Genomic DNA, 12666 nt, shown 5'->3' on the forward strand with positions numbered 1-12666 from the left:
ACTCAAAGGGGAAATGTTTCATGATTGGCTCTGGTTGGTTAACCTTCCATGTGTTGAGGCTCAGTTTGCCCCATCCACCATTCCCAACTCCCAATCCTCTGATTTCAGAGGATTATATCGGTCAGCCTGTTTGCTGATATAACAGGCAGTAAGAGGATCATTGCTTTGGTTTTTTCAGAGGCTGCTGCCCAAAACCAAGGGGCTTTCTCTCCACCAAACAGGGCTGATCAACCCCTGAGCGGGACACTGACTCTGAAGAGTTTGTATACAGAAATGACTTGGGGAGTGGTGCAGTAAACATACACATGCCCTCGGTACCGGTACAGTAATTTGGGATGGAAGTGTATTTGTCAGATAAAAACAGGTTATGCAGTTGCTCTTTGACCTCTGACCTTGCACAGACAGAGCAGGTTCACCTAGCGGAAAAAATGGAACAGTAATATTAGGTAGGAAAAAGCAGCGCAATGTTACCATTTGTTAAGGTTTTGAAATACAAATGCAAAAATGCATCTCTGCAAAACACGGCACAGCCATGTAGTCGACAAACAAAGCGTTGCCTGTAGCAGCATCATGTCACCATCCCCACACACAGGATGCATGATGCCTCATACGCTTAAAGAGATGTTATTGGAATCACAACTTAATTTGCTCTATTTTTTTCAGTATTATTATTAATTATTAGCTTGCAGTTCATTTGTATGTTTTATGGAAAAACAGCACAGTCAGTGCTCCCTGTATTAGGACTCCATAAAGATTGTATTATTTATTTTTCATTTTTTTAAATTTAGAATGTCGAAAGAAGTTGAAAATATTCAGGGTTTTGATATAAATTATTTAAACTGCAAATTTGTTAAATCGTCATACCTGATAATTGTGATAATTATATCTAGTAAAAAATAAATCCTGATGATCCTGATCATTTCAGCCATAATCTTGCAGCCCTGTCCCTTACAATCACATGGACCCACAGCTATTGTCTGATAATTCATGTGCACTTTTGAGTTGGAGGGGGTGGTGCTCTCCACCAGGGATCCATCTCTACCAGAGAGCTTGAGAAGGCTGCTTAATGAGACTATGGCCGCTTCCTCTCTGCTGCTCTCGGTGCCTAACTCACTGGGTTGTTTTCTCCAACTTCCTCGCCATCACACACTCCAGTTAGAGGATGTGTGTCTATTTCTCCCTGGGGGAGGGTTTGTCACTGATGCCAAGTTGCCGAAGTGCACTTGAGTGGAGCTGCGTGTGCCACTGGCTTTCCCCGCTCTCGCTGTCTCAGCCTACATTGAGTCACCTCATCCCTCCCCCCATCGTTTTTATCCCTTGTTCATTTGCTTTGATTCTCCATCCATCCTCTGTTAGTGGATCCCACACCTACTCATAGAGATTCATATATCATAATGTCCCACCAAATGCAAGGTTAGGATAAATCCCATCTGAGCGACACAGGCAAACATACAGTTACAGAGTTAAGAATGTATTTTGGTGAGCTTTGATGTCTCTGGTTATTAGGTCCACTTATTTGTAACCACATTGCACAGTGAGTCATGTTGCCTGTATTTTACAATGTTTTGAAGGTCCAGTCATTCCCACAAAGAAGCCTCTTTGATTCAGACAAGATGACTCAACAATTTCTGCCTATTGGCAGGTAATTGCTAGTGGTTGACCAACATGAGTTTTGCAGTGGTCAATGCACAACGGCTGATGACCGATATATAATGCCAGTGTCATGTTGTTGTTTTTGTCATCTGATAAACACAATTTCTTAATAACAAGGGAGACACAAAATTGCTGATCCTAAATGCACATTTCTTTAACACTAATGTTATTAGTCTTGTCTCTCTTGTCTATGAGGTCTGTTTCTTTTTACTTAAGCAGATCTGTAGTCTGTCTGCAGTGCACTTATTTTAAATAAAGTATATCAGCTAAGTAAATGTCCACAGGTAATCAGAATTAAACTTGGTTAAAAAAAAAATCTTATGAATGAAAAATAAATGCTGTTAAGTGCTTTAAATTTTATTTATCAGCAGATAAGAGGGAGTACCAACATCAGTCCACTTCAGCCACATTGACAGATGTGTCTGCGCGTATTTTTTGTTTATCGTCAATGTGAGTGCAGGTATCAGCTGATGCCGATTATCTCAAAATGTCAGATTGCTAGAGTGCTGCATGCATTTTTGCAGTGTGATTGCCTTTATTGGCTTACATTGAGAGGGTAGTCAACTTATCCAATATCTCCCCTTCATTACTCACAGTGTGTCTGTGTGGTACTAAATTGTCATCTCCTATCTACGTACCACTCTGATTCTGGGTTTCTGCTTCACATCATCACCTCTTCTCACCATCTTTCTTCTCTGTCCACCTTACCCGGATTCCTCATGGCCTTGGTTTAGTGCACCAGTGCCTCTCATGTGTCTCGGGCGTGTTTTGCAGAAAGGATCCCCTTGAAAATATAGCAGATGTAGTTAAATTTCACAGTTCCTGCTTAACACAGCACAGTGTTTTCTCTGGGGTTCCCAGGCTACAGTTTTTAAACATATGTTTGGTGGTCATTATGCTGAAAATTTCAGAAAAAAATTCATTCTCCTGCATGTCTAAAACCCATGAGCTTCCACAAAGACAATTTGTTTAGCCTAGCATTATTCTCTGAAAGCATTTAGAGAAGGCAGAGTGGATGTCTTACCTGACTGGATGCTCTAATCAGAGTGGTTTCTTGTGTTGTTGTTGCATGCATCATGGGAACATCTAAATTCTATTATCTTGGCCTGCTGATGACTTTGCGTTTGCAGCTCTGGAGTTTGTTCTACATGAGACAATGCAGTGACCGACACTGCTGCTTTCACAGTCTTGAATTCCCTGCTCAGTAATAGAGTCAAGTCACCATTAATGTCACAGTATAATTACATCTGGAGCTTTGCTGTTGAGGAAAAAGAGCTTGAATCTCAGTGTTAAAGTGTTTTACCACTGTTTGAACCTCTGGCTGCCAAAATCAACGACATTTTCTACATCATTCTTCAGATGCATTTTTCCAGACAGGTTCTTTACATAAATTGTCTTCCTATTTTGTTTTTGCCTTTTATTCTTGCGTAACATTTATATTTTTTCTATAACCTTTTTGTGCCAGATATATTTGTTGCCTCTTTAAATAGCTTGCAATTATGATTTTAAAGGTTCTTTGTAACACTATGGTAAAAACTTTAATTATTATAATAATAAATCTGCACTTCCTGATAATGTGAGTCACAAAGGCACAACACATGTTTCCACAATTAAGTTCTCAAGGCTGCATTTTGGATCTTAGCCATTAGTGATAAAACTTGAACTATTCACCCCCTTGGTATTTACTTAGAGATACTTACTATAGCTGTCTTGGCTGGAGGCAGACTCTCATATCCTTTTTGAAAGTATATCATTATAGCTTCTCCCATAGGACAAAATGCCTGCCTGTGCCCTGGTTTGAATCTGAGAATTTTATATTGCACAATTTACATAAAATGAATATAAGTCATGAATTTGTCAGCTTATCCTACATACCATGTAGATTTATATAACAACATACAGCCACTGTTTTTAACTACACTTCACATTTTATGCTTATTTTTTCTCTCTCAAGAAAAGCAAAACTACATAACCAAGTTGATTCAGAATTTCAAACATGCTCATCTGAGTCTGATGAGCATTTTTAGCTGCATGGTGTAATAGGAAGCTCAAAAGTTTAAAGCCAGGCCTAACTGTCTCTTATGCCACCTGCTTCTCACAAATGTCACTGATGAACATTTTCATAGCAAACACAACTGATTTATTGTAGGTTACACAACAGGGCTGCTTTATCCATCCTCTTCTTCTTGGTTATTTTGATTTACCTTCAGTTTTGCTAATCTGGCTTTATAATTCTCTGTTGTAGTATGTCACATTCATCAATTGAACATGGTCAAAACATAAAGAAGGACCCAGCACATACCCCAGTGGCCTTACAACAGCTGGCTAAAATAATCTATTCTATGAATCACAATTTTATTTTGCTCAACTTGAAATGGATTCTGTGAACCGTACTGTTGATACTCAAATGTACATTGTTTTAAAGTAGAAGGATGTTTACTTTTTAGCTTCTGTCCTGTCATGTTGTTTAGCTCAGCTGTAACCCCTTTGACCAAACTTGCTCTCTCAATGGGCTCTACAGTGTTTTGACACTTAATTCAATTTTCAATAAAAGAACACTATTTATTCGATTTATTTGTCTTGTGATTTGATTGGAACTCAACAAACTTATTGTGCCCACCTGACTTGCTACGACATAGATGTTCCTGAATAGTGATAAATTGAGAATCATCTTTAAATTGAATCATGAATCCCAAGAATCAAATTAGGAGAGTTCAAACTTTCATAATTTGATAACTGCAAGGGCTAGTAGTTCAAACTATCAGGGTGCAAATCCGATGAAGCTCAGTTGCATACAGTTGTATGGGAAAAAGTTTCACATGTAATGTCTGCCTCAGCCATTCTGATGGAAATTTGTAGGAACCAGTGGATTATAAATTTAGCCACTGAGCATTCAAAACTATTGTTAATTTTGATTAAAATCATTTAAATTTGGCAAGTACAATGGGATGCTTAAAGAATTTGACCTTGTCACCCTGTACTGAAGCATTACAAGACACACTACAAGGTGCAGGACAAAGCATAGCACAACACAGTGCATAGAAGGTCTTCAGTATAACAATGCCCACAACAAAAACACTCTAGAAGTATGCTTTCAAAGCCAAACAACTGTTACAGTTTAGCAGCAGTGGTACACTAAAGAAGATGTGGAATATTGTCTTGTACACATGGTTCATTGTCATGCTGGCTCTGGATCTGATTTAGTGTCTTATCCAATTCTGTGATGTGTGTGTGTGTGTGTGTAGGTGGGGAATCAACGTGTGGAGCTCACACTTTCAGAGCTGCAGGAGATGGCCACAAGACAGCAGCAGCAAATAGAGGCCCAGCAGCAGATGCTTGTTGCAAAGGTAACATCCTTTCATCACTACTTTATCTGACACAGTGAATCATTCCAGTTTATATGACAGTGGCTTTCCCTCACTTGGCACTTCATCTGCTACTTGCTTTTAAAAAGAGCATGATGTAATCGACTAAGTAAGTTATGTCGAGCTATGTTGATTTTGCTGCTGAATGTCCAGCAACAGTGTTGCTTAGGCATTGGACCATTAAGATTTCTCTTTGTCGTGGGAGGAGCAGGGGCAGTTGACAAGAAACCTTTTTGTAATCAGTCACTCTGAATGCTTGTGGTGGGCTCAACAGCCCACTTATAGACCCTCGGATGTGTGGACATTTTTTTTGCCTTTGCTGTGGTGTCTCAAAAGTAGGCCCACTTGAAGCCCTGCAGTCATTCGGAACCCTGGGCTTGTCATTTCCTATTTTAAGAACTAAACTGGAGCAGTGCTCAGTTGGATAGAGAAATGAAGTCATCTGACCCTTTCCTCAGCCCTCAGTCACGGCTGTGACACAGCACAGTACATTTCCTGCAGCACATAAAAAGATTTAGTTTTAGGGTTCATCTGCCAGGTGGATTTGTGTAATAGTTAATTTTGATCCAGCTCTAGCCAGCATGATGTGTCTCTGGTATTGCCTTTCTGCACTGTCCTCACAGTTTGCCTTGACCATACAAGGACCATACAAGTGATTTTTAATGTTTTGCTCGTTTACTACAATTTACCCATATTTTGTAATGCAAAAAACATTTTGCAAATCATGCAGGTTACTAATAATTGCGCAACATACAATCAAAATCTCTCCATTTTCAATTTTGTCAACCTTTTGTCATCCTTTTCAGTGCTATCCTCAGTAAACCTCTGTCTCAACCTTGCAGGAGCAGCGTTTGCGTTACCTGAAGCAGCAGGAGCGGCGGCAGCAGCAGTCTGTTTCTGAGAGCGAGAAGCTTCAGAGGCTCAAGGAACGTGTGGAGAGCCAGGAGGCAAAGCTAAAGAAAATACGGGCCATGAGAGGCCAGGTGGACTACAGCAAGGTCATCAATGGCAACCTGTGTATGTATTCATCCGACAACCCAGCATTTCTTTGTAGTCAAACTTTGTTTGTTATACATATCTTCATGTATGTTCATCAACCATACCTGTCCTGTTGAGAAGTGACATTCCGGCTTAGTTTCATTTTGATAACTTTGTCCAGTAAGCCAAGAAACAGTGTTACACTTTTGCATCTGCAGTTTTGGTAATTAGAGTCAGAAAAAGCAGAGTAGTACAAAGGATTATTGGGATAAAATTGCAATTTAGAATATAATGCCTGAATTTCAATTAAAGAGCTATCAATTATGAGATGAGATTTGAAACTGCTCTTAACACACATTATAGGCTCACAACTATACACACTCATGCATAGAAAAGTAAACACTGGCAAATGAGTAAAAACTCCATACATATATGTATGGCTTCCTAATGTTTACATATATATATGTAAACATTAGGAAGCCTCCTTGTTTATTTGAGGTTGACATAATCTCATGGAGATTTCATTTCTGCTTTTGAGGAAGATTCTGTAACCTTAGTGACCCATTAGTTACTACTTGTAAAGATGGTACCAACAGTGTTGAAGATTTTGAATTTGAAGAATTTGAATACTATGAATGTGGAGAGCAATATTTTTCTGCAGTATCATTGACAAGGTTGAGTCCAGTTAATCTGTTTTCTAACCTGTAAAAGCAGTGAACCTGCAGCTGGATTATGCACAAGCTGATCTGAATGTTTGCTGTCCTCCTGTTCAGCGGCAGAGATAGAGCAGGTGAGCAGCCTGTTCCAGGAGAAGCAGTCTGAGTTGCAGGCAGCAGTGCTGCGGGTGGAGCAGCTCAGCCTGCAGCTGGAGGATCTGAGGCGGGGCAAGCTCAACGGCATACAGGCTGCCTTGGGCGGCCAAGTCACTGGCACCGCTGCCCTGGAACTTCGCAAACTCTATCAGGAGCTTCAGGTACTGAATACAGCATGTCTGCCATCATGAAAATTGTGATGCAAGTCGTAATGACTGTTATCTTGAGTTCAGATAGTTCATATATTTTCATTTGCTGGAAATCAGCTCTTGTATGACTCAAGGAACCCAGCCAGTCAGATTCATGAGACATGGATTTTGCTATGAGACATAATTTATGTCTTATATGGTGATTCCACCCCCTAGTTGTCAAGATTGCTTTATTCATTACATCACAAATACAGTCACGGAAATTTAGTATGTAGATATGGAATAGTCATAGAAAAGTTTTGGAATTTAATTTGTAAGTAAGCATAGAAACCTGTGAAAAGTAAAACTAATGCTGGATGACACGTTTTGTTTTTGTAATACGTTTCTATAGCAAGCTACTCAGAACCATAGGATTATTTATATTGGTATGTCTGTGCACGTTTCTGTGCCCATTTAACCCCAGATCCGAAACAAGCTGAACCAGGAGCAAAACAGCAAGCTGCAGCAACAGAAGGAGCTGCTCAACAAGCGGAACATGGAGGTGACACTCATGGACAAGCGCATCAGCGAGCTGCGGGAGCGCCTCTACAAGAAAAAAGCTGAGGCACGTCAAAAAGAGAACCTCCCAGTAAGGCTAGGAGCGCTCAGTATGCCACCTAATACACATTTTCTTTGCTGATTTTTTTTTTTTTTTTTTCCAAATAACCACAATAGTAATCCGTCCAACATTGCAGATCAGGTGATAGTGCTTACCCTGTTGTTCATGTTGATCGCTGTCATCGTGGGCTGATGGTTAGGAAAGGATTTTTAATGGCATATCTGTTCAGAGTTCACATATGACATATTTCACTCCAAAGCAACATATTCACTGCTTGTGGAAGAAAATCCAGACAATCTACCTAATGTTTTTTTTTTTTGGAACGAATATGGAAGTCTTTGTGCAGTAGTATGGAAATTAGCAGGGAATTCTCAACTAACCTGTACATCTGACTATCACCATGTACAAATTCCTTTTATTTGAAATAGGTTATAGGAGACAGCAGTGTGTATTCACTGAACCAGCTGAGAACAGGACGAGAATAATATGTATACAGATGATTTTCCCCTCTTTAACACTGGAAAATTCATTTAACATTTGAGGTGTTCCTGTCTCTCCACCCATATAGCTAAACAGAGCCAATGGGCCGCCTTCTCCCCAGCAAGCTCCTGGGACTCTTGGTCGAGTGGCTGCAGTCGGGCCTTATATCCAGGTCCCTGTGCCAAGCAGACAGGAAGGGGGCTACTCCGTACCACCAGATCCTCTGAAGCCTCAGACACTGGGTGTCAATACCCAGGCCAACCATGGCCGCTCCAAATCAGGTTGGTCAAAGTCTAGTTTCTGGACATCTGCAAAAAGTTAGCTGCATTCATGGACAGATACAGAAAGAATCAACAAAATACAACAAAAGTAATGTATCATTTAGTGGGCTCTGGCAGTTGATAGAATAATATGTCTTCTTGCAACTTTCCTTTTTTAAGACAACTGGGAAGTTCTCTTTTAGTGATTTAAGAGGCAAAGTAGAAGAAAAGCAGGTGAAGAGCAACATGGATACATGTAGTTATACCTTTAACACCATCCTGCATGATGTGACTGAAATTCCCCCTGATCCCAGCTATTGATCTGTTTCCCTCCTACCTGACTTTTCTCTTTTCATTTTATTCTCCGCCTTGACTTGAATTCTGTACTTCTTTTTCCCTTTAACCTCGCTCTCTTCCTGTGTACTCTGTTGTGTATATTGTGGCTCCCTCCCTTTCTTTCCTCTTCCATCATGTGTCTCTGGTGTCCTCTCTCCGTAATGTCTTTGTTTCACTGGTGGGGGGGTCAATGCTGCCTGGGGCAGACGGTGTGCGAAAGCCTCCCGGCCCATGGAAGGTGTCTGATTTAGACATCGTGGTGGACCCGGTACCCCCGCCCCTCCCAGAGTCACACCCAGGCTCTGGAGCCTCCACTGGCTCTGATGGCACGTCCCGTGAGTGCACAGGTTACATAAGCAGAGGAACGGCACATTCTGAACCTTGTCTCTAAAGAAGCGCACAGGATCCTCAGCATGCTGTGAAAGATTTGACCTTATACTGTAGCTCTTTCAGAAAACAGGGATAGGCATTTTCTCAGATGAATCTTAATCAACTACTTGTTGGTGCAATTGGCCAGGAATTTAAGATTGCCAAGAATGGGCAATTTCAGATTATACCATGAGCCTCCAACACCAGCTTCACCCCAGTGACTTTTTTTTTTTTTTTTTTTTTTTTTTTTTTTTTTTTTTTTTAATTTTCCTCAATAGTTCATTTTGAAAAATGAGATGATTTGCCACACCAGTTACAGACAAAATTTGGTTGGACAACTGATGCAAGATGCAGTTCTGTGCCTGATTAAATTGAACAATTGCTTGAATGGTGGAAGCATTTTTGTTTGGCATCTCTTGGCGCCCCTGACCTATGCGACTGTGCAGTGTGTATCCAGACCTGAACTGGCAAGAGTCTACCTATTGACTTTTCATTCGGAGGCTTTCTTCTGTTGGCATCAAACTAGTAGACCACTATCCTTGAACACAAAAATTAACTCTCTTAACTTAAAGTGGTAGTTCAGGTTTTTACTTATGCAGAGGTATTTGCTGCTCCATATGATTGTACTAGAACGTCCAAACTTAACCTGTCGGCTCCTTCCCTATTGTGACGAGCACTTCCCCAGGAGTGGATCTGGCCAAGCAAACAACACAATTTCAAGTGATGACCCAAAGTTGAGGATGCACATTAACATTCATTATCGATTCATTATCAATGATGTTTTCCAGCCCCCTTTCTCACTAACCGGTGGCACTATTTTGATGCAATATCATTAGTATGGAGTAGCAAACATTGGTATTATATTGGTAAGAACCCAAACTATCACTTCAAGTCTAGCGGACAGAATGCTTCTTTTGAAGAAAAAACACAAAGCACTGCTGGTCCTGTGTGTGCACATCTTTATGTGCACATGTGTACACTATTGAGAAGGTTCAGTGAGCTGAGTGCCCCCATTAAATTTACCCATGCAACGCAGTCCAGTATATTTGGGCTTTTGGCTAGTTCCATAACATCCCCAGCGTGCTTAACCTCACACTTCATGCCATGTTCTCACAGCGAGCAAATGAATCGCTTTCATTTGTCTTACATCTCACATGCACAAGCAATTGGCCTTGTACATGTTAAAGTGCCAGTTTGCTTTGCAGTTGTCACTCCTAGCAATCTGTGATTACTCAGGTTAAGTGTGTCACAAACATCAGGTCTACTTCCATTATAATTAATTTAAAGTAGTATATGTGTCTTGGACTGTTGCTAGTAGTGTATTAGCTGGTGAAGATGATGATACATATTCTTTATATACATTAATGCTCCTCTGACATTTAACCAAAATCTGCATAATAAGCCTGAAGTAAAGAATTGAAGCTTTGCAAAGTTTTTCAAAACCACAAAATTGAGCAACACAGTCTCTGTGTTGACAAATTTACATCAAAACAGTGACCACAGGGATCAAATGTCATGTTGGGAAATGTTGGGTCTGAAATACTGTAATTGCTACATAATGTTGTTTGTCTGTAATAAGTGGTTGGCTGTTCTTACAGCCTTAATGCCAGTGTGCTTAGAGGAATTGCTATCAACATGTACAACATCCATTTTTGTTGCTTTTTGTCTTTCTTTTTCGTCTTCTTTCTTTCACCCTATCCTTACTGTCCAGTAGTGCATTTTTGTCTTAAAATTAATTTTGGCTGTTTTTAAAAAACACATTTTTATCTTGACTTTGGAATGGAGACGAGCAGGACTGACAGTGGTAGTTCTCATTTTGTTTCCATGAGTCCTCTTTTTAGCTACTTAACTCTTAATAAAACTAAAACACTAGATGACTAAATATTAGCAGAGTTACAATAAAATCTATCGGCTTCATCCATTTCCCATCACAATCATTAAAGCAAAGGCTCAGGATTTTTATCCTATTGATCAAAAACCCTCTTGGAACACTAGAGTCTTCAAGCTGCTGTTTTTAAGAAATTGGCATTCAAAGGAATAAGGAATGCGCTTAAGCAGTTTACAGTGGATTCATTTTTATGTCCAAAATGTGCATACTGTCATGAAGGATTGTGTAACTGCCACATTAGCAGGTTTATGAAATTTCTGAATATTGCAAATCTAGTTTGCAGGAATTTCTGCAGAAATTGGTTTAGGCTAGCAGTCCTAGTAAGTCAATATGGCAAGAAAAGGTTTTTCTGGAAAGCCAACAGGGTACAGCTGCCAAATTCATTCAAAAAGCCCTTAAGAAAGGGTTTTAATGGCTTACAGTGGTGTCTGGTTAATAGGATATGCTTATTAAAATCCTGAACCCTTCATTTAATATAAGTTCCAGGTCAAAATGGTAAATGTGTGTTAAATGTTACACATAGTAATGTTCTTGAAATATAACGCACTTTTTTCACTTCATGTGGTTAATCAGATAGAATTTAAATCCTAAAAAGAAAGAAAATACCATTCAGACCTTGCTGTGATGGACATATTATTCCTGTCCTGTGACTTCTTATTTAGACCTCCTCTTCTCATATCACTTCCATCACTAGAAATGATCTTTTTCCTTTAGTCAGCTCACTTATTGTCCCCCAATCATGTTTCTGTCCTAGCTAATGAAACTGGTTGGCCGGCTGTAAGCAAGAACAACACATCCCTCAAGCCCCCGGACAGAAGGGACCCGGGGACTGATGCCCAGGGCAAGAGCCCTCCCTCAGGCTCCCCTGTTGCTCCAAGTGTAGACAAGGTTAGTTCTCTTCCTCCAATATACATAATGAAGTGTTGTTTGTTTATTTTGATGGCCATTTATCTACTGGTAAAATGTAATGCCTTTTGAAGAACATGATTGCTAAATTTATTACACTTGGTTTTATGAATGTCCCCACATGTGGAATTGCTTCAAGTCATTCCCTTTGGTATGGTTCAAGGCTAAAGCTGCCTCATTCTACTTGCTTAAAATGGGCTGTCAAAATGGTGCCATGAGAACATATAATTGTAAGGGCAAGGATTCACCTGCCTTTGTTTGAAACTTTTGTTTTCCCACCTTTCTGTATACCAAACTGGTTTTAATTGTGTATGCTGCGCGTGTCTTCCTGCTACATCAAAGGTGCTTGACTCCAAGTTGGCCGTCTCCCCTGCCATATCCAAGCCGCAGCCGCCTCCCTATGGCTCTCACCTCACCTCTACAACCTCAGGCACCTCCACTGAGCGCCGCAAGGATGCCCCGGCCCCTCGCCCCCTCCCTAATGCACCAGCCCCTGCTTGGCCCCGCGTCGCCCCCTCCACAGGTTCATCCTCCCAGCAGATCCAGCAGCGAATCTCAGTTCCCCCAAGCCCAACCTTCCAGCCCAATTCACCCCTTTTCCCTCCTGGGCTGAGCGAACGATTGGATCCCCCGCTGGCTGTGGCGGTACGGCCCTTCATCCCAGACAGAGGGTCGCGGCCTCAGTCGCCCCGCAAGGGCCCAGCTACCATGCACTCCAGCTCCATTTATCATATGTACCTCCAACAGGCACATAAGAGCCAGCCACCCAAGCCAACACTCAAAGCAGGTACGAGCATTTTAAAAGATTGACTCATTTTCATTTTCTCTGGAATAGCCTGCCAGGTGAATTCATATGTGACCCAGCTCTTTTG

The 12666-nt window shown here is 40.8% G+C and overlaps 1 protein-coding gene across 4 annotated transcripts in view; it reads left to right on the forward strand.

The window, feature by feature from the left end:
* The window catches only part of ppp1r13bb (protein phosphatase 1, regulatory subunit 13Bb), a 39453-nt gene that overhangs the window by 18628 nt on the left and 8159 nt on the right, over positions 1-12666 (forward strand). For 2 of the 4 annotated variants that reach the window (XM_030046777.1, XM_030046776.1), the window contains exons 6-13: positions 4899-5000; positions 5861-6035; positions 6770-6969; positions 7421-7585; positions 8124-8316; positions 8838-8966; positions 11643-11776; positions 12137-12581. In XM_030046777.1, coding sequence (XP_029902637.1) covers positions 4899-5000; positions 5861-6035; positions 6770-6969; positions 7421-7585; positions 8124-8316; positions 8838-8966; positions 11643-11776; positions 12137-12581 — 1543 coding nt within the window. The remainder of the gene's footprint in view (positions 1-4898; positions 5001-5860; positions 6036-6769; positions 6970-7420; positions 7586-8123; positions 8317-8837; positions 8967-11642; positions 11777-12136; positions 12582-12666) is intronic. The other 2 variants (XM_030046778.1, XM_030046779.1) reach the window with 2 other exon arrangements.

The sequence above is a fragment of the Myripristis murdjan genome, chromosome 24 (assembly GCF_902150065.1).
Source record: "Myripristis murdjan chromosome 24, fMyrMur1.1, whole genome shotgun sequence".
Classification (NCBI taxonomy): domain Eukaryota; kingdom Metazoa; phylum Chordata; class Actinopteri; order Holocentriformes; family Holocentridae; genus Myripristis; species Myripristis murdjan.